The 20,079-nt window shown below is 41.0% G+C and overlaps 1 protein-coding gene across 5 annotated transcripts in view; it reads left to right on the top strand.

Moving 5' to 3' along the window:
- ALPK1 (alpha kinase 1) overlaps nucleotides 1–20,079 on the top strand; it is a 123,046-nt gene that overhangs the window by 60,241 nt on the left and 42,726 nt on the right. For 4 of the 5 annotated variants that reach the window (XM_059170718.1, XM_059170694.1, XM_059170702.1 and 1 more), the window contains 2 exons: nucleotides 4,358–4,589; nucleotides 9,846–10,045. In XM_059170718.1, the coding sequence (XP_059026701.1) occupies nucleotides 4,469–4,589; nucleotides 9,846–10,045 (321 nt within the window). In that variant the 5' untranslated portion in view covers nucleotides 4,358–4,468. The remainder of the gene's footprint in view (nucleotides 1–4,357; nucleotides 4,590–9,845; nucleotides 10,046–20,079) is intronic. The other variant, XM_059170708.1, reaches the window with a different exon arrangement.

The raw sequence follows: 20,079 nt of genomic DNA, 5'->3' as shown, positions 1-20,079 counted from the left end.
AACTGAGCTTTTAGACTATAGTTGTGTTTAGTGTGCCTTGTGTAGTTCATTTTAAATGTATTTATGTCTTATAATTATATTATAGACTTCTTGGCAATATAGGCCATCTCTTCTATTTCTTTATGCTTCCCCACATCTTCTAGCTTAAGGACTATGACTGCTTGGCCAGTGGATTATTACAGAGGTGGCAGCCAGTAGACCACGGAATACATTTGGAATTCTTGTATTTTCCCTGATTTACCCCCATTACCTTAGTATTAATTGTCCGAGGAAAAAGACTCACAAATGCCAAAAGAAATCGGGCTTTGAATAGTCTGCTGATTTGCTGACTCTTAATGATGGCTATTTGTCAATTATAACTCAGCCACTCAGTTAAATTCTACATCACCAACAGAAATAAAGTACATGTGTATCAAAATCAAACATGGAATGTATGAGTACATGACAATTTGGCTATGTGTATGCATGTGTGCCTTAGATTCTAACTTTGTTCAGTATCTAGTGTTATTCTAGAGGCATCTGTATGTCCTATTGCTTTTTCTGGCCTCTCTCTATTTAATTTTTAGAAAAAAAATATATAGGGGGATGTCAAAATAGAAAAAATGATCAATATATTACAAAAAATAGAGGGAAACTAACATGATTCAATTTAGAAATATATACAGCTCACAGAATGCCACAGTTCAGGGAGCAAAAATTGAAATGTGTTGAAATTGAAAATGATTCTTTTATAAAGGAAGCTGACCAAAATTTCCAGCAGGACTATTGCCTGAAGGAAAATTTCCTAGGCTCCAGCCTCTGTTATGCTTAACAATGAACCATACAAGTCTGGACAGATGGTTGGATTCTAAAGTGTTTCTCATGTTACAATATTTTCATCCTATTGTCTCTCCTGAAGTCTGAAGGGAAAAGAGAAAATGCTATAACTTTCCAAAAAAAGTATAAAGAATATCCTCAGTACATTTTGGATAGTCACAAGTACTAAACATTAATTATCTCAAAAAAATATTTCCTTTTTTTTTAAAGAAATACTTTATTGGTTAAAATCGAATTACTTATTCTTGACAGTAGGACTTATCTTTCTTACTATCTTTATAGCTAGAAGTACAAAATCTAGGATGTATTTATGTCTTGTCCATTCAACCTTGAACCTTGGTGAAGTAGAAACTTGGGACTCGTTTTTAAGACCATTCGTATCCATCCAACAGCAATATTGCATTTACTCTCTAAACGGTCCTCAAATTTGTCCAGTTTTCCAAATCCCTCTGACTCTGGTCCAAATTGATGATATTTTTTTTTACCTAAATTGTTGGCAACAAATGTCTGACTGGTCTACCTGCAATCACCTTCTTCTCTCTGCCCCCAGTACACACTACAGTCAAAACAGAATGAACTTTTTCCAGATGCAAATCTGGAGTCATGTTTCTCCTGCTACCAGTAATTTCCTACGACTTTTAGGGTAAACACAAAATTCCTTACCGGTATACAGGGCCTTGAAAAGCCCTTGCTTAGCTCTCCAAACTCACCTCATACTAACTTTCTCTTTTAATCCCTGTTTCAACTAATGTAGCCTTCTCTCGTTTCCTCTATATTTCTTTCTACTTAAGTCCATTCCTCACCATTTTAACTTCATTAAGCCCTGTTCTTCTTACAGAGTTTAATTCCAACATCACATCCTCAGGGAATCCCCCATTCACCTGCTCTCGTTTTACCCAAATTATTAGGTCAGTCCTGTTGTTTGTCCTCACAGAACCACATAGCTTATCTCTCTTTCACAGCACTTAGACAAAAGGAAGAGATTTATGATCCTGGGCATTAGGCATCAGGGTTTCAAGTGAGGGAACAAAAGCAGAGTTATATTTATTTAGTAATCAACCTGTAAGATTCAAGCCAATGTTTCTAAGGCACAGAGAAAAGTATACATAAGTATACATAAAGTGTTCTCAAAGAGACAGGAATTATTTGGTAAATAAGTATCAGATAGTCTACAGCAACAGACAGGCTGCTAAGTGTGCAATAGAAGACCTGGAAAGATATTAGCAATTGTTCCCACTTGACCCCCATAAAATACAGTTACGAAAAATGAGTCTCAAAAGTGCGTCTCAGAGGTCTCTCAAATAGTTAATGACAGAGAATGAAGTTGAATTAGTCACAAATATCCATTGAACACTTACATGTGTAACAGTTTTCCTATATCCAAGTCTTATTTTCATTTCTCCATGCTATTTCTGTTTAAACATTTACAGAAACAGAAATTAAAATTTATTTCAATTTGTTAATATAACAAAAGATGACTTTCTACCTTAAGAGGATGATATGGCACCAATAAGATCTTACTATAAGCCTTTAGACAAAGGGGTGATATGCTATTAAAATGATAGTACAGTAGTTTTATTTCTTTGTGCATGAACTCTTCATATTTTCTTCTTATATCCCTCTTCCTACAGGAGGTCTAAAAATGATCCTAGCAAAGAGAACCCCCTTCTTGTTTTTATTTGAAGAAAAGTGAATGTGTCCTATTCACCCATAGCTAACTGCATTTCTCAGTCTTCATACTAACCTCCCATTCTAGCCATATATCCCTTTTTCAGGAATGCTGGGACTAGAATGGCCTTTGCTACACGGCCTCTTCCTCATGCTAGTCCACTAATTAGCTCTCTGACTAGCCCTTACTTCTTGATTCCTTTCGTAGAAAAGCAAGCTAATGGCCAGCTCTTACTACACAACATTGACTTAAAAACACTTGAGCTAAAAGAGACACTGAAAACCATTTAGTCCAGCAATACAAACCATGCAGGAATACTTTCTGAAACATATTAAACAGAAGAGCAACTTAATTTATAGTTATGCTTAAATGCTTCCAGTATCTAATTCCTCACAATCTCACCTGTGAATATTCTCAAGTAATAAGAATTTTGTATTCAAGTACTCTACTTGTGTTCTTTACCAACAACACAAAATTATTTTAATTAAACAAGCCTGTAACATCTGAAAACTTTGCTTTGGCAGTTTGTCTGTGTAAAGAATATGTGTGTATTTTAAAATCCAAAGCATATGAACTATACCAGTCAGGTTAGAATGAAAAATGAAATGTGTAGGTTATACAATTAGCTCATCTTTCATTCTGTATTCTTCTTGTGTCTTAGAATAGGAAAAAAATTTTTTTCTTGCTATTTAAATTCAAAACTAGCTTCTTAAAGTGAGGCCTTGTTAATCCCAAAGCCTATAATAATTCACTGCTTTAATGTTTTTGATGATTACTTCATTGCATGTATAAGCTAGGAGAAAAAGGGACTGGGGCCATCCATTTAACTGTTGCTTTCTCCCCTTTCAGTCTTTCTTGCTTTGGTAATAAAATTCTTTGTGCCTATGAGAGTGTCTAAACTAGACAGCAGCTCCGCAATCCATCCTGGCCAACTCAGAAAGAGTTCCTTTGTTTCATTTGTTCGTTGTAAACAAAACAAAAGGAAGTTTGTTTTGTTTCGATGTATATTCTTTAATAAAGGGAAGACAGACAAAAAGATTTGTTAATCTAGTAACTTTCCGGTTAATTTGTTAATCTAGTTACTAGTTAATCTAGTAACTTTGCCAGGCATTTTTGTACTGTTCGTCATTTATTTTGTTCTTGAAATTACCTTGACTGCCATAGATCATTACAGTATATTCAAATTTGCATATGAAAACTCTCAACTGTACATATGTTAAATAGCAATACCAGTAGATTCATCCATCCATATGATAAATTCACCCATATGATAGATCTAGGAAATTGGGTTTTCTGAGATATCATTTCTCTATCTTATTTGGCAAGGTGCCTGCTGTGAAGAGCTTTAAATTTGGCATCCGCCTTTGCCTATCTTGGTCCAAAGTATGCGATACTAAGTACCATGAAGAATACTTCACAGGGGAAATCAGCAGCGGGTTACGAGAGTGGTAAACTTCATATCACCATGTGCTTGAAACTGAATATTAGAACTGTCAGCCAGATGCTTCCTGTAGACTTCCAGAGAGACAGAAAGTGTGGTGCCACTGGGATCCAGAGGCACCGATGTGAAGTATGCGGAAGATACATAAATCATAGGGTGTATTCACTTCATTTGGCTTCGTGGGATTCCGCTGACATCACTGCGGGTAACCAAGGTCTCTACCAGGAGCCTCTCCCTTCTGCTCTCTGACGCCTTCGAGGTGCTGCCCATCCCGACCAGGCCCTGCAGTAATTTCACACACTCCCCTAATAAAGTCCTCAGGGGCTGTCATGTATTTTCATGTGTTTGCCCTATTATCCCTCCCTGCTTGAGCCTTACAGATAATTGATGATGCTTCAGTTAATCATCTTTTTCTCGCTTTTGTTCACCAGGTACCTCCGCCTTGAAGGGGCTCTTTTATTGAGAATCGATGTCTTCTTCTGGGTAATTGATCACCATAGACCCAGGGACACTTGACTCATCATTGAGGAAGAGTAATCGTCATGAATAATCAAAAAGCGGTAGCTACACTACTGCAAGAGTGCAAGCAAGTGCTGGACCAGCTCCTGTTGGAGGCGTCAGATGTGTCGGAGGAGGCCAAGAGCGAGGACCAGCAGTGCAGAGGTGAGGTCCTGACGGGAGGCACTGGGGGAAGGGAGAAGCCAGCAGGTCCGCTCTCAACTCCCCTGCCTGAACGACGTGTTTTCATCTCTACCCTATTTTTCTTCTCTTGGCAGATGACCACCGAGAGATGAGTGGATTTCTAGGGCATGAATGGGACATGGGCTGCAGGCGGACGGGCAGGGGAGGAAGCCCACTTTGTTGCAGTGAATTGCTGTCAGTTCTAATTTTAGGCTTCAGTAAACATGAGGCTACAAGAAAACAGTGTAGTTCAAGAAGAACAAAGGGTGCAAGTGGACCGGTGCACGTAAATTTCAATTATTAAAAAATTGAAGCAACTTCTGAATGGTGGCACATACTTTTTTTTCAAACGAGGCTTTTGTGCCTCATCAGTTTCCATAGGCTTCTGTGGTTTCCCTAAATATGTCATCTCATTGGTCCAATCTCTCTCTCTCTCTTTTTTTAATTATCGATACATTTCTCATGCTGCATTCGCATGCTGTTTGTAAAATAAATCCTCTCACACTGATAAATACTGATTGCATCACTATCAGAATTGAATTGGCCTTTTGCTCATTTCATAGTTTATGCCATTCACAGTTTTAGATAGGTCATTGTTTGGGAAGTTTCTATCACAAAATCTAGAAAGCTAAAGTATTTCTTACTTCTTCCATAGTCAGTTTTGGAGAGAGAAGCTTCTTTCCTTAGACTTCTTTTTAGCATTTGAATAAATGTTTCTCCATTTCTATAAGTGTGTCCCTTTTGTGTGCTTTTAATATTTTTCTTTGTATTTTTAGAGACTTGCTATTCCTTGCAGAAATAAGATGACCACATATAGTGCACACTCTCCATCTCTTTTGTTTTTGATGTTATGTAATGGGAAAATGTTCTGGAGAAGCCTTTTCCCCATATTCTTGTATATAGGCCCACACGTTTTTTACAGAGGCACTTTTAGGGACCTGTAGATGTCTTAAATTTTTATAATCTGTCTTTTGTGCTCCTTAGTTTATGTGATTTCCTTATTTACTAGCCGCATACACGCTGTGTGCTTTTGCTTGCTGGGTATAGGTGTCCATCAGCCTGAGCACACACTGGCAGGTGTTAGCCCCTTGTCAGGGAGCGGCGGGTACTCAGCGCCTCCAGAACGTGCTGCAGCTCTCCCCAGGGGCGGTGTGCTGTGTTCCGTCTACTGAGGTTTCTCCTCTGGTCCTTTCACTACATGGCATCCTTTGTCTACTCAGCCCCAATTCCGTTAAGCTTTGTGTTCTCCCTCATGAAAACTCAGAGTTCCCAGTTGGGTAGCATTTTCTTCTTTTTCTTTCCAAGTGGCACAGAATAGGAGAAATGATCAGTTTAGTTCCAGATAAGGCAAACGGAGCCACAAAAATCACCCGATTCGCACCGGCCCTTCAGGTAAGCTGCTTGGAGAAGGAAGCGATCAAGAGGCAGAAGAGGGTACTGCTCCATCAGGGGCCGGCTGCTGCGCTCGGCTGAATCTGATACGTCCATGGGGGAGGAGACCTATGCTGAGCCATTGACAATTTCAGCATTAATCCATCCCCACGGAGGCAAGCTGTGGGGTCCACCCCACGCGCCGTCAGTACAACTGAGTGTAGTCTGACACAGAGTCCTTCCCTTAGCAGGTGGTTTCTGAGTGACACTTGTGGGCAGGTTGTGCTATCCCCAAAGTCATTACATGCATGTACTCCAAGGGAAGGACATTAGTCCAGGGTCACCTATGGCAACAGAACTAGTCAGAGGACTTGAACATGATCATTGTGATTTTATTCTTTCTCTTCCTCCTCTCAGTCCTATCCTCTTCCCTCGGAAATTGTTCTTCTCAGGGGCACCTGGGTGGCAAGGTCATAAAGCATCTGCCTTCAGCTCAAATCACGATCCGAGGGTCCTGGGATCAAGTCCTGCATGGAGTTCTCTGCTCCCCGGAAGCCACTTCTCCCTCTCTATCATTCTCTCTCTCTGTGTCAAATAAATAAATCAAGTCTTAAAAAAAAAGGAAAAGAAAAAGAAAAAGAAATTGTCCTTGTCAGCATGGGAGACTACCCCAGCGACTTCCTCAGAAATAGAGAAGGAACTGAAATCTAAACACAGATATATTTTTAAAATGTACTTCAGAGGCATCACTGACTTTGGTGGCACATTAGACTGTCCATGCTCTGGCATGCTCCGCAGGGAGAGGCTGGTGAGGGAAAGGCAAAAAATGAGTTGTGTAGAACAGATTTTCTCTGTCATCATGAAAAAAATTGAAAATATTTAAACAATTCTGTGCTAATGTATGGTAAAAATCTTTGAATCCAGAAATCAGCTTCCTATTGTCATTTAACTACTCATTTGCCTCCTGAATTTGATATTCATGGACAGAATTTCCAAATGATCGATCAGTCAAATGGGACACTTCAGTGTGAGAAGGAACACTACAAATAAATACTCTAGGGCCACACAGGACTGTCTTAAGTGAACGGGACTTAGCAATCACCCTATTCCCAACTCTTTACAAATATCATTTAAGAAACTTTCTTTAGGTGCCCCTAGAGCCACCCCTGAGCTGGGTGGCTCAGTCGGTTAAGCGGCTGACTCTTGGTTTCAGTTCAGGTCGCAATCTTGCTATCATGGGATCAAGGCCTGCGTCGGCCTCTTGCTCAGTGTAGAGTCTGCATCAGATTCTCTCTCCCTCTCCTTCTGCCCCTTCTCACACTCTCTCTCTCAAATAAATACAATATTGAAAGAAGAAAGAAGGAAGGAAGGAAGGAAGTGGGGGAGAAGAAGAGAAGGTAGGGAAGAGAGGAAGGAATAAATAAATAAATAAATTAATTAATTAATTAATTAATTTTTCTCTACATGTATATTGGAACACTTTTTTTTTTTTAAAGATTTTATTTATTTATTTGACAGACAGAGATCACAAGCAGGCAGAGAGGCAGGTAGAGAGAGAAAGAGGAGGAAGCAGGCTCCCCGCTGAGCAGAGAGCCTGATGTGGGACTCGATCCCAGGACCCTGAGATCATGACCTGAGCCAAAGGCAGAGGCTTTAACCCACTGAGCCACCCAGGCGCCCCTATTGGAACACTTTTGGCCATCAGAGGGCTGGGCTTTCTAGCAGATTTTGACCACATGAATCCCTTATGCCATGGCTGTGCTTCCTTTGGAGGAATGCTACTGCACAACCGGTGCTCAGTAGTTCTGGGTTGCTGAATCAAAGAGCAGTGATTTCAGTGGGTTATTTGTAAATCATTCTCAGTAGTCTGCACGGATTACTCACTGGTGTGGCCCCTTTGATATCTCCTCAGTGCCAAGCAATGTTTCCCCATGAGCGGTCTTCCTTACATTTGTGCAGTTGGTGGCAAGGACACAGAAGGGCATTGTGGCCTAGGGCAGAGTTAGGTTTCCTTCCTCTTCCTTTTGTTTTTTATTCTCTCTGTCATATCTCTTTTGTCCTATGTAGCATGTCTCATGTAGACATAAGACCAATCCTTCTTTTAACCATCATGATGTGATTTCAGTGGTGGTAAGACAGGATGCCTATCTTCAGGAGCTCACAGTGCAGTGAGAGGGAAGTGTGATGACAGAGCAATGGGATGAATACTGAAAGGCCATGCATTTTGGGGCTTGGGAGCACTCTGGACGGACCTTTTAATTCCGCAGGGTGGTCACGGCAGGCTGATGAGAAGTGGTCATGTTTGCGCTGAAGCCAGTCAGCCTGAGCTTGATCATGAAAGGATTGGGGGAGGGAAATGCAAATGTGAGGACGAGATGTACAAAACCATTAAAGAATTATATTCAGGGCAATGGCCTGGTCTATTTTGTATTTTAGCAAAATGGGGATCAGCACCTTGGAAGTTGGAATGGATGGGGCAAGGTAGGAAACAGTGGTTCAGACAAGAGTTACTGATAATGGAAAGGAGGAATTTAGGATCTACAGAATTTGATAACTGGTGAGGTTGAGAGGGGAAGAAAAAGCAAAAAGTCTATCCTGATTTCTAGGTTTTATTCTTGGGTGACTCAGTGAATGGTGGTAGCAGTCATCAAAATAAAGAATAGAGAAACAGATTTAGAAAAGAGATGGTGAGTTCAGCTCTAGATACTTTTTTTAAAAAGGTTTTATTTATTCATTATTCATTTGAGAGAGAGAGAGCACAAGAAGAGGGGAGAGGCAGTGGGAGAGGGAGAAGCAGATACCCCACTGAGCAGAGAGGCCGATGCAGGGGCCAATCCCAGGACCTGGATGGAGATCATGACCTGAGCCGAAGGCAGATGCTTAACAATCTGAGCCACCCAGGCGCCCCCAGCTCTAGACACTTTTGAGTGTGAAATGTCTGTAAGATAAGCACCTCGAGCTTTCTAACTATCAGTCGTGTAATCAGGTCCATAATCCTGAACGCTGGGGCTTCACACATGCTTCAGCATCCAGAATTTTTCAAATGTTAGGAAGGTAGTATGGTGCAGGGACCATCTGTTACATTCACACTCCAGCAGAAGCAGGGGCAGCATCTAGAGTCAAACATTAAAATTTTTGCAGCACAACTTTTGGCTAATCTCACTAAATAAGATAAACAAGACCATAAAGAGCTCCCAGTCAGTTCAAGTCTGGTTAGGGTGCCAAACTTACAAAAAAACATTCCAGTTTCCAGAGTTTTGGGTTTTCTAAGTTTGGATAGGAGATCGCGGAGCTCCATAATGAGGTTTGGTGCCTAGGAAGATATGGCACGTGTCTACTCATGTGAAACAGGGCCATTTCACAATAAATTGGTACTACTTCAAATTTCATTTGGGTTTTTTGTACCAATCACCTCTATTCAACTGTATTCCGTAGTGAAAGTATGCAATGTCTTAGAGAAGTAAAAAGAGGTTGTACCAATTGACTCTCTGCCTTACCCAGCTGCCACAAGTCCCAGATGTCAGTCCCTCTCGGTCCCTTTCTCATTTTACAGGGAAAATAATATTTCCTTCATTCCTTTCTCTGGTTCTTCACGCAGAGATAGTCACTGAAGTGCTTTACTTCCTGCTAAAAACCTTTCTTAATGCCTGACTACCCCAATTTACCTGAAGGGCAAAGTAGACCAGGGCCACCCCTGACAGATAGCTTTGCGCTATTATTCTTTGAGTCAGAACCCCCAGCTTTCCACCAGCCAGCAAGAGGTAGGAAAAATGTTTCTTTGCCACTGAGGTGCTTCATCATAACACTGGTAACTCAACAGCCTTTTCTTTGACTGCAATTTCCTTACCTGAACTCTGACCTTTTCAGCTTCACTCCCCAGCGACTTGAGGACCCTGATCCAGGAGGCAAAGGAAATGAAGTGGCCCTTCGTGCCTGAAAAGTGGCAGTACAAACAAGCCGTGGGCCCAGAGGACAAAACAAACCTGCAGGATGTGATTGGCGCCGGGTTGCAGCAGTTACTGGTAGGGAGAGCCACACCACCTGTTCCTCTGACACCCCCAAGCCAGGTATTTAGCCTCTAAGTGGTCTAATAGATTAAATTTCTTTGAAGCATAAGACAGCCCCTACCCTTATGGTCGGCTCTGCCAGATTGACTGATGTGGGGGAAATAGCTTTTAGAAAGCACTGCCTGCCTATGAGACCTTCCGCTGGAAAGCCGAGTCAAGTAAAAGTGAAGAAGGGTGGTCAGGGGGTCCAGGGAGAAACCTGTCATCCTGAAATATTTATTATATCCTTGGTAGGCCAGGAGGAGCAGTTTGGGTTCTACCATGTCTCGTAACATTTTTATTTTGAAATGCTCCTTTTTTAAAGTGGAGTAGCATGGGGAAAAAATGAGTTCACCACTATTTTATCAATGTGACTTGCTCTCTGCCATGTCCCTCCCTGTCCCCCCAAACCCAGGATCCTTCTCACTTGCTTATCCCCTCACGATGCAGTCTGTTCAGGAGGCATCAAATCAAAGTCCTTGATTTGCTTATTCCTCAACTCACTTATTGGAAATTAGTCAAACTAGTATCTTTACCTCGGATGGAAGAAGACCTCACAAATAGCATGTGAACTCAGATTTGAGCTCAGCTTTCAGACTTAGGTTCTGGGGATGCTACAGGGAGTGTCATTGTTCTTTTGGGTAGCACTGACAAGGAAGAGAGTCTATCAGCTTATATGTTTTTTTTTTCTCATATAAAAATATTTATTTGTCTGGAGACCAGGCATTACAAACAATGATAATATCCTAAACTCTTTATTTCAGCAGTTTACATGAGAATGTGTTTTAGGGTCATCCCCAAAATAAGTATATAGATACTGTCTTCGCCGATCAAAACAGAAATCTGGGGAAGAGTCCCTGATCCACATACATATAATGGCATCTTTGGAGGCTTAATAAAATAACAAAACCCCCACTTTTCCCACACACCTGTCCTCCCAAAAATAAACAAACAGACTGGGATTAAGTAGACTGAGGACTGCAGGCCAAGAATCGGGAATACTTAGAAAGAATACAGGGATGAGTCAGGGATCTTACATGGGCAGTCTGGTACAGCTGGAAAAGTGGAATGGAGTAATAACTACGATTAGTGTAAAACTGTGGATTTTACAAACTGTTTGCACACGCACCAACAAATGCATGCGCACTTAATTCTCAGAATGGCCTTCCCGTGATTATTACCATGGTCATCCCCATTTTACAGAGAAGGAAATTAAGGGGCAGGGAGATGAATGTGCCCAGGGGAACCGACCAGTGGTGGTGGAGCTACTCCTTTCTCCACCTCAATGCCAGTTCTCCCTCAGGAAGCCCCAAGCGAAGAACTTGAAAGCACAGATAGATTTCCTGAAACTTGTTAACCATAAGGCGAGATGCAGGCTCTCCAGCAGAGCTTCCTGCAATGACGGAAATGTTCCATATCTCTGCTGACCGATACATAAGGCCTTGGCCACCTATGGCTTTCCAGTACTTGAGGTGTGGCAAGTATGATTGCAGAACTGAATCTTTTTCATATTATTTAATTTTTAAAAAAAAAAATCAATTTCTGTATAAATAGACCCATGTGGATAGGGCTACTATTTTATTGAACAGGGCAGTTCTTCAGCAGTGATGCTGAAAATGAGACCTCACAGCAGCAGCACTAGATTACCTGGAAATCTGTGGGATATTCAGATTCTTGGGCCCCACCCTAGTCTTACCAAGTCAAAAGCTCTGGGGCTGAGAGTCTAGCAATGAGCATTAGACAAGCCCTCTAGGTGATTCACGTGCGTGCTAGAGTGTGAGAACCAGTGTTCTAAAGGAAAGAATAGGATAAAGAGCAAAGGGGAAAGTCAGAGAGCCTGACCAGGGATGTGAAGGAAGAAGCGACATGGTAGGGGGTAAAGGGAACTCCAAAGTGAAGACTGCAGGAGACCTATGATAAAAGAAGTCTCCTGGGGCCCCTGGATGGCTCAGTGGGTTAAAGCCTCTGCCTTCAGCTCAGGTCATGATCCCAGGGTCCTGGGATGGAGCCCAGCATCGCATTGGGCTCTCTGCCCAGCGGGGAGCCTGCTTACCTTCCTCTCTCTCTCTACCTGCCTCTCTGCCTGCTTGTGATCTCTATCTGTCAAATAAATAAAATCCTTAAAAATAAAAAAATAAATAAAAGCAGTCTCCTTCCCATCAATTCCAGGAACTTGTTTGGACTGGGACCAATTCCTGAAAAGCCAGTAGTTGTTTACCTGCTTGGAAAGCCTTGTGTGATTGGGCAGCCAGTGGTATGGAACTTTCAAGTTTTCTAGGGAAGGTGAGAACAGGATAGCTTCACAGATGGTGGGACCCCTGCTTTGACGTTTGGGGCTAAGAAAGTCCCTCTGAATTTCAAACACAGGCTGAGAGGGAAACACAGCATATCACCATAACCAAAGTTTTACGCCTCTCAGTCCGTCCCACAGCCTCCAGATCCCCCTAAGCTGCATGCATAGCTGAAGTGACTTCACTGAAAAACTGAAGATGGTCTTTTGAAAATGTGGTCTTGCTGCATTTGAGGATGAATGTGAGTTGGGAGACAAACTACTCATAGTCGTTAGACTGTTTTAAGGGCCCATTTATTATTCCTTCTACTTTCCCTCTGTATACTGCATGGATGTCACAGTTGGGGGGAACAGAGACATCAGGAATTAAGATGTTTGTGTCCAGCTCCCAAGATCACGAGAGGCAGCTCCAAGAATGCATCCATTAGGCTTCTTTAGCCCCTGATGCATTTAACCTGGGAGCTTTTTGAACTCTGAGCATCATTTTCTTCAGCTTCCCCCATCAAACTATAAATTAAGTAACCACACCTCCCCAAGACTCTTAGGATGCTTTCCTATTGGATCAGACCCCAAGTGCACAATTACTAACCCACTCTGTTTTGTAAATACGGAGAACTATAGCACCCTGTGAACTCGTGCGACTTTTGATATCTTAGCTTGTCAAAAGCAACTTTTGATATCTTAGCTTGTCAAAATAATTCCATGATTTGTTGTTGTTGCATTACCCTTGGTTTCAATATTATACTCTACTGAAGCTGGATGGCCATGTTTTAATAATCAATTAATTATGAGCTTTTGTTCTTACATAAAAAAATTAGTCAAAGGCTACTGACCTTGTCTTTTCAGCCAAGTTAGTTCTTCTTACAATTTTTTCACAAATCTAAACTTGCCATGGTTTTCTTTGCCTTGAAATGAACCCTTCCCATAAAAAGTTTCCCCTCTATTTTTAAAATTTGCATTACACTTAGAGTGTAAACCTTGTTAGGTTTAATTTAATTAAACTTAATTCCACAAATAACAGATCAAAGTTAAGCATAGATTTCCGCTGAGTGCCTGGGTTGGTGAAATTAAGGGTCATTTATAACGTTCCTCTCTTGGGCTGAACTTAATCAAGAAAAGTTATATTTGTTTCATGCTTTGCTTTCTGGTCTCCTCAGCCTCCCCCATTTCCTCCCTCCCCGTGCACCCCCCTCCTCCTCCCCCACCCCCAATCTTTTCTCCTTTGGTGTGTGGCCACAGACAGAAATTTATGGCAGAGGCCAACCTCCTTTACACTCCACACAAAGCTCGCTGACTTGAGAGAGTTTGTTCACTCTCTCCCAGGAAAAACACCTGCAGTACGCTCCCCGAGAAACCTGGAGAGATGAGAGATTAATGTGGCTGTAATAGCTGGGCAGTGTTTTTGGTATTATGCCCTCTCCCCAGGTAGATGGGTCTTTTCCGAGATGATACCAATTATTTATTGCTGAAACATCTGTTGATAACTGCAGCTGCCCCATGAAACAAAGCATATCATGGGGTCACAGGCTACAGGGACCTACAATCCTACCTCATGCTAGTTTAAGACTATTCAGCAACACCCCCAAGTCCATGGGTTACCATCATCTTTAATGTCTCGTCGTGCCCTAGAAAATACTTTGTAAACACTGCACTGCCCTGCCCTACAGGCTTTGAAGTATTATTTCATCTTCATTGGTAATTTATATTCCAGTGCCATTGTGCTGTGGGAAAAAGAGGGGGAACCTTTTTTGTTTTCCATTTAATTGTATATCGCCTGACACTTTGACCCGTATTATTAGTATTAGTCAGAAAAAGGATTTTCTCCCTCTCTTATTTAAAAATAAAATTTCAAGGCAAAGTAAGCGCTCCTTCAGCTCTTTTCACTCAAAACAATGTTTACACTCTAAGACAGAAAGATGAAAAGCACAGGCGATTTTTTTCGAGTGTCGGAGAAGGGCATTTCAGTTTTTGAAAGAGAACAGTAAGGCCCTTATAAATATCATTCAACAAAACCTTTGATGGATTTTTTTCAAAAAGTATTGAAGGCATTTACCGTTCGCTTCTGTCTAGCTTGCTTTTAGGCAGGCACAGTAGAGTTCTGACTAGTAAATCTACCCTTGCTTCGGAGATGCCAGGGGATGAAGGCACCAGCCACAGCGGAGATGCCACGTTTTGTCATTTTTCCAGTAACTTTTACACTCCAAAAAAAGGATGATTTCGCATAATTAAAGAAAACATGAAAATAAGGCTTTTAAAAAGGAGATAAAGGGTGTGTTTGGATTTGCACATGTGTGACAGTGGAGAGCAGGCTGAGTTGCCAGACTAAGAGAAATTGTTGGATAGGCCCTGGTTTTGAGCCTTCCCGGCGGCAGTTTTGGGGGTCTTGATCTTGGTGAGGAGCTGTCCTGTCCCCAGTCTTGTTTCTGTGGAGGGAGGGAACCTAAATTTAGTGTGGTGCCTCTGCAAAGAGATGCGCGGTAATTTTTAGAGGTTGGCTAAAAGTCAAGTCCAAGGAGATAAAACAGTCTCAGAATGAGGATATTTATTCCGTTTTCTTCTCAACTGTATAACCATGAAAATGGGTAATCTGATAAGCTTTAATCCACAAGTATTTTTTGAAGTATCTGTGCTACCTTGCAGTAGTTTGAAGAGAGATCAAAAATAATAATAATAATAGTAATAGCAATAATAATAAATGATTAGTTGTTTTCTTATGCTATCGTGGGTGAAAAACCTTTGTGGTTGAATAAAGTTTGATATATTTAGCTTCCAGAATATTTTTCTAATATGTCTCTTCAGATAACCTTGGTGCCTTTAACTTGTTGATATTTTTATTTTTAAACTACTTAAGTACTAATGAACCCAAAATTAAAACATAAGTAAAGCACAAATAAATAGAAGAGTTGGTCATTACAATATTATGGGGAAATGTTTTAAAATGTTTAGTGTGATCAACCTAGGGGCAGAGGGACAAAAGAGTCTTTAGAAACAGATAAGTATAAATTTATTAGGAAATGAAAAGCCAAGTTGAAGAAAGATACATGGTATGAGGATTAGGTAAAGTGAGACGCTATCCTTAGGAGCAATAAAATTCCCCTCCTTAAAGCAGCTCTAGGGTAAGAGATTTTTTTGTGTTTTTTTGTTTGTTTGTTTGTTTGTTTTTAAAGATTTTATCTATTTATTTGACAGACAAGTAGGGGGAGAGGGAGTGGGAGTGGGAGAGGGAGAAGCAGGCTTCCTGCTGAGCAGGGAGCCTGATGCACGGCTGATCCCAGGACCCTGGAATCTTGACTTGAGCTGAAGGCAGATGCTCAACGACTGAGCCCCCCAGGCACCCTTAAAAAGGTTCTTAAAACTGGGTGCCTGGGTGGCTCAGTTGGTTAAAGGACTGCCTTTGGCTTGAGTCATGATCCCAGGGTCCTGGGATCAAACCCCGCTTTGGGCTCCCTGCTCAGTGAGGAGCCTGCTTCTCCCTCTCCCTCTCTTGCTCTGCCTGCTTGTGCTCCCTCATGCTCTCTCTGTCAAATAAATGAATAAAATATATTTTTTAAAAAGCTTCTTAAAAATAATTTAAAACACATTCATTTCAGGGGCCAGTTTTCATATTACAAATAGAAACTTCAAAAGCAGTAATAGGTGATTTGGGGATTATGATTCTTTCAGCAAGTGATTTTTTCCAAATGAAATTTTCATCTTTAACTATGTGCTTTGGGGTTTTGATAGCTGAGATCTTTTTCATCAGGGTGTATAAAGCAAAATGAATGCAAGCTACACATTCGTTCATTTATTCAGAAAAAATTTATTGAGTATTAACATGTACCAGACGTTTGATATGTATAGAACACAGAGAAATGCAAAAGAAATAAGAGACCTAGTTCATGTCCTGGAAAAACTACCCAAATGAAAAGATGGGGCAGCCAGCCCTTTGTCAAATGACCCACTTGTTGGAAAGGTTCTTCCCATTTATTGACCACCTAATGTGTGGCAGGTGCTCAATATGTATTCTTCTAATTCTCCTCTTTATTTTTTTAAAGATTTTATTTACTTATTTGAGAGAGCAAGCATAGTGGGTGGAGGGAGCAGAGGCAGAGGGAGAAGCACTCTTCCAGTTGAGCAGGGAGCTTGATGCTGGTCCTGATCCCAAGATCACGGGATCATGATCCTGGGATCATGACCTGAGCCAAAGCCAGATACTTAACCAATTGAGCCACCCAGGTGCCCTCATATTCTAATTCTTACAGACTTGGCCATATGACCTGTCTTAGCCAATGAAATGTGACCAGAAGTGACATATGCCAGTCCCAAGCAGAAACTTTATAAGCCCTGGTGTAGTTCAGCCATTGGAAGTTTTCCTTCACTTCACAAACAAGATAGTGGCTGTTCCCTCAGCCTGGATCCTGAAAAGGGCAAGATGCATGGAGCAGAGTCTCAGAGTTAGAGCCAAACTGCAGCCAATGCCAAATATGAATAACCCCAATCAAGACCTAGGAATCATTTTTAATTCTGTCTTCCCCTTCAACCCTCATATCTTCTTGATTATCAAGCCCACCATTTCCTCTTACATAGCTCTCAAATGTGTCTTCCTTTCTCCAACCCTACTGCAACGATAATGGTTCAGACCATAACATCTCCTTCCTAGATTATAGCCAACCCCTGTCCTCACCTATAGCCAACCCCTCTCCTTATTTATCCTCATAAATAAGGATAGTAAGGTTATGCTGCAGAAAAAAGAAGTGCCAAAATCTTAGAGATTTGAAGCAATAAACGTTTGTTTCTTCATCTTGCTGTACGTCCATCTGAGGGGAGGGGGTGGAAAAGAGAGCTATCTGCTTCATGTCACTCTCCCTCAGGGACCCAGCTTGATGGAATATCTACTATTTAGAATATTGCTGGTTGCCATGGCAGGAGGAAGGGGAAATGATGAATTGTACAGTACTTTTAAATACATGCATGCAGAAATGACCATAGGTCACTTTAAGGTGGTTTTGGTGGTGATCATAGGTCAAATTAAGCCATGTAGTCATACTTCACTTCAAGAAGGCAGGGAAGCACAATTCTACCATGAGCTCGGAGGGGGAGACACAGAGATAGATTGGCAGACAGTATCCATAATCCCCATGGCTCACCAGCTGTACTCCATACTGCAACCAAAACCGTCTTTCTAAAAGGGCGATCTGACACTTTTTCCTTGCTTAAGTCCCTGGGGGATATCTCAGTTAATGTAAACAAAAGATTTGTAAATGTACCTCTGATGAAAGCACCTACTAGTTATCCTGAACAACAGAATCTAAATAAATCAAAATAAATTTGAATGATCATGGTCATTAAAGGGGTGGGATAACTAGTGACTTTTGTTCTTTATATATATAAAGATATATATACATATATCTATGTGTATATATATATATATATGATTCTTCACAATCAACATCTCTTACCATTACAAAAAAGGAAGGGGAGAGAGAGAAGAGTATCCGTTGATCAGTTACCTTTAAATCTAGATGGGGTCAAATATTCAGAAAAACCTAAGTAGAGGTAGTAAGGCTACACTGCACCACCTCCTTCAGAGCAAGTGTAAATGCCACATTGCTTCTATCTTAACAATGAGCAAGCTAAAGCCATTATTTAAGTTACTCAGACAAGGCATCTTTCACTGATAAAGTAAGGACTATTCTTATTTCAGAATCTTCTCTGCCCACGTGATGGCCTGCTATTAGCTAAGTATCATTCTGCTCCTGCTTTGCTTCTGGAGATCGTTTTAAATGCACACACCTGTGGGCCAACACATATGGAATATGGTGTGTATAGATCTATATAATTGGTATTCACAGACACAAGTTATTTCTGTATCAAATGCTAGAACGTCAAAGCTGGAGGGAAATTTACAGGTCATCTATTTCAAGCCTATCCTTTGATAGATGGGGGACTGAAACCCAGAGAAAGAAGTGGCTCCTCACAGGGTACAGAACCAGTCTGTGGGAGCCACAGGACACAGAACCCAGGCATCCTGGTCCTGAGCCTGATGTGTCCTCCCTGTGTCTGCACAGCTCCATTCTTCACACGGACCTGTTGCAGGATTGAGCCAGACTTTCTCTGCTCCTTCCGATCCCTCCCGCTGCCCTATCACCTGCCTTGCATCCCCTCTGTTCACACAATTGGACTTTTGTACTCAGAGCAGAATCAATTAAGACAGAGATTTTATCATTTCCAATTGTCAACACTCAAAACTTTAGTTTCTTCTACAGAACATTATAGTCCTTCTTTTGAAAACCAGTCAGACACAATGTTCAGATTTATCAAAAATAAATTTCATTTAATGAATGAAAATTAGGCGCCCTTGGAAGATAAATATTAGCACCAAGGCCTATGAAGTTTAAGACTTTAAGATAGAGTATGATTAAAATCGCCAAGGATTTAAGCCCTGCTCTAAAACTGTGCCAAAAACTGCCTCTTTTAATACGGTACTTTCAAGTTTCAATGGAAGATAAATTAAAACGATGACTTGTTTTTAAAATTCTACCAACGAAACTCTGGTTGCCACAGAATCAGGCATGTGAGTTATCCCTTTGATGAGAGCTAACCCTGTGGCATGAGTTTCATGTCTCCCCATAATGAGACCCAGAGGCTGAGCCAAGTCTTGGAGGAGTAGACCTGACTAAGATGAGCAGGCAGAACAGCCCGGTTCAAAATGCAGGAAAAGGAAGAGGTAGCTGCGCTAGGCAGACGGAAGAAAGCAATGATTTTCGGAAAGGGATAAACCCTCGGGGTGTGTTTATTCAGTCCTGTCAACGAGGAAGAATAACATTACCTAAGTCGCGCATGTGAAATGAATAAGGAGCTTAAACAATAATATTATCTTGGAAAATACATCTTCATATATCTGACACTGTTTATATCCGTTTAAAGGCTATGTCTTTTTATGTCAACAAATACCAAATCGTGGCAATTTCATATGATTCCGTAGGATACGTTCTTCACAACATACACTCCTGATGAAAACCCTGGAAAGTAAATTGGACGATGCCCATTTTCCAGATGAAGTGATTGGCTCAGGGAGCTCAAAAGCCTCTCCGAGCCCACACTACAATGTGGCTAGGCTGAGACACAACCCAGACCTCCGCTTTGTGCCACCTCCCTCTGCCTGCCATCTTCCTGTCATCACGTGCAATCACCTGCTCAGCTTATTAAACCCACTTGCCTCAGTCTCAAGGGCAGACACTATAAAATGTTTAGGCTCAAGAAATTTCACAGGTATTTGGAATTAGCCCCTTCTATTTTAGGATATATTTGTATCCCACAAATGAGAGACTTGCATGATCCCACTGATGAATTTATTCTGAATCAGTTGCCTTTGATTTTTTTTATGCTTATCCCTTCAGTAAAAACTTTTTAGCATTTAATAAATTATATGCTTCTACTATGCCTTACTATGTTATATATATTTTAGAAATTTAAGAAGAACACTAAGATTAAGTGACTAATTTAGAATAATTTTCTTAAATTGCATTATTTGCATGAGAACCTTTTGGTTCTTGTTAAAATTATAATCAAGTATGTTTCATTCATTTTTCAGATCTTAGCACTGTGTCGTAAAGATATGGCTAGGACAGGTTTTTTCAACCCTTACTTTTAATGGCTGTCATAGTTGAAAAAAATTAGGCTTCCAAGATAGAAGATCCCAAATAAAAGAGGTCAGCTAATTCGTGACACTCATATCTCAATCCATCTACCAACCCTGAAGAATCATTTGTTGAAATTCAGCTAT

Source organism: Mustela lutreola, chromosome 1, assembly GCF_030435805.1.
Source record: "Mustela lutreola isolate mMusLut2 chromosome 1, mMusLut2.pri, whole genome shotgun sequence".
Classification (NCBI taxonomy): Eukaryota; Metazoa; Chordata; class Mammalia; order Carnivora; family Mustelidae; genus Mustela; species Mustela lutreola.
Note: the sequence above shows the minus strand (reverse complement) of the source record. Positions and strands in the feature narration are given on the sequence as shown.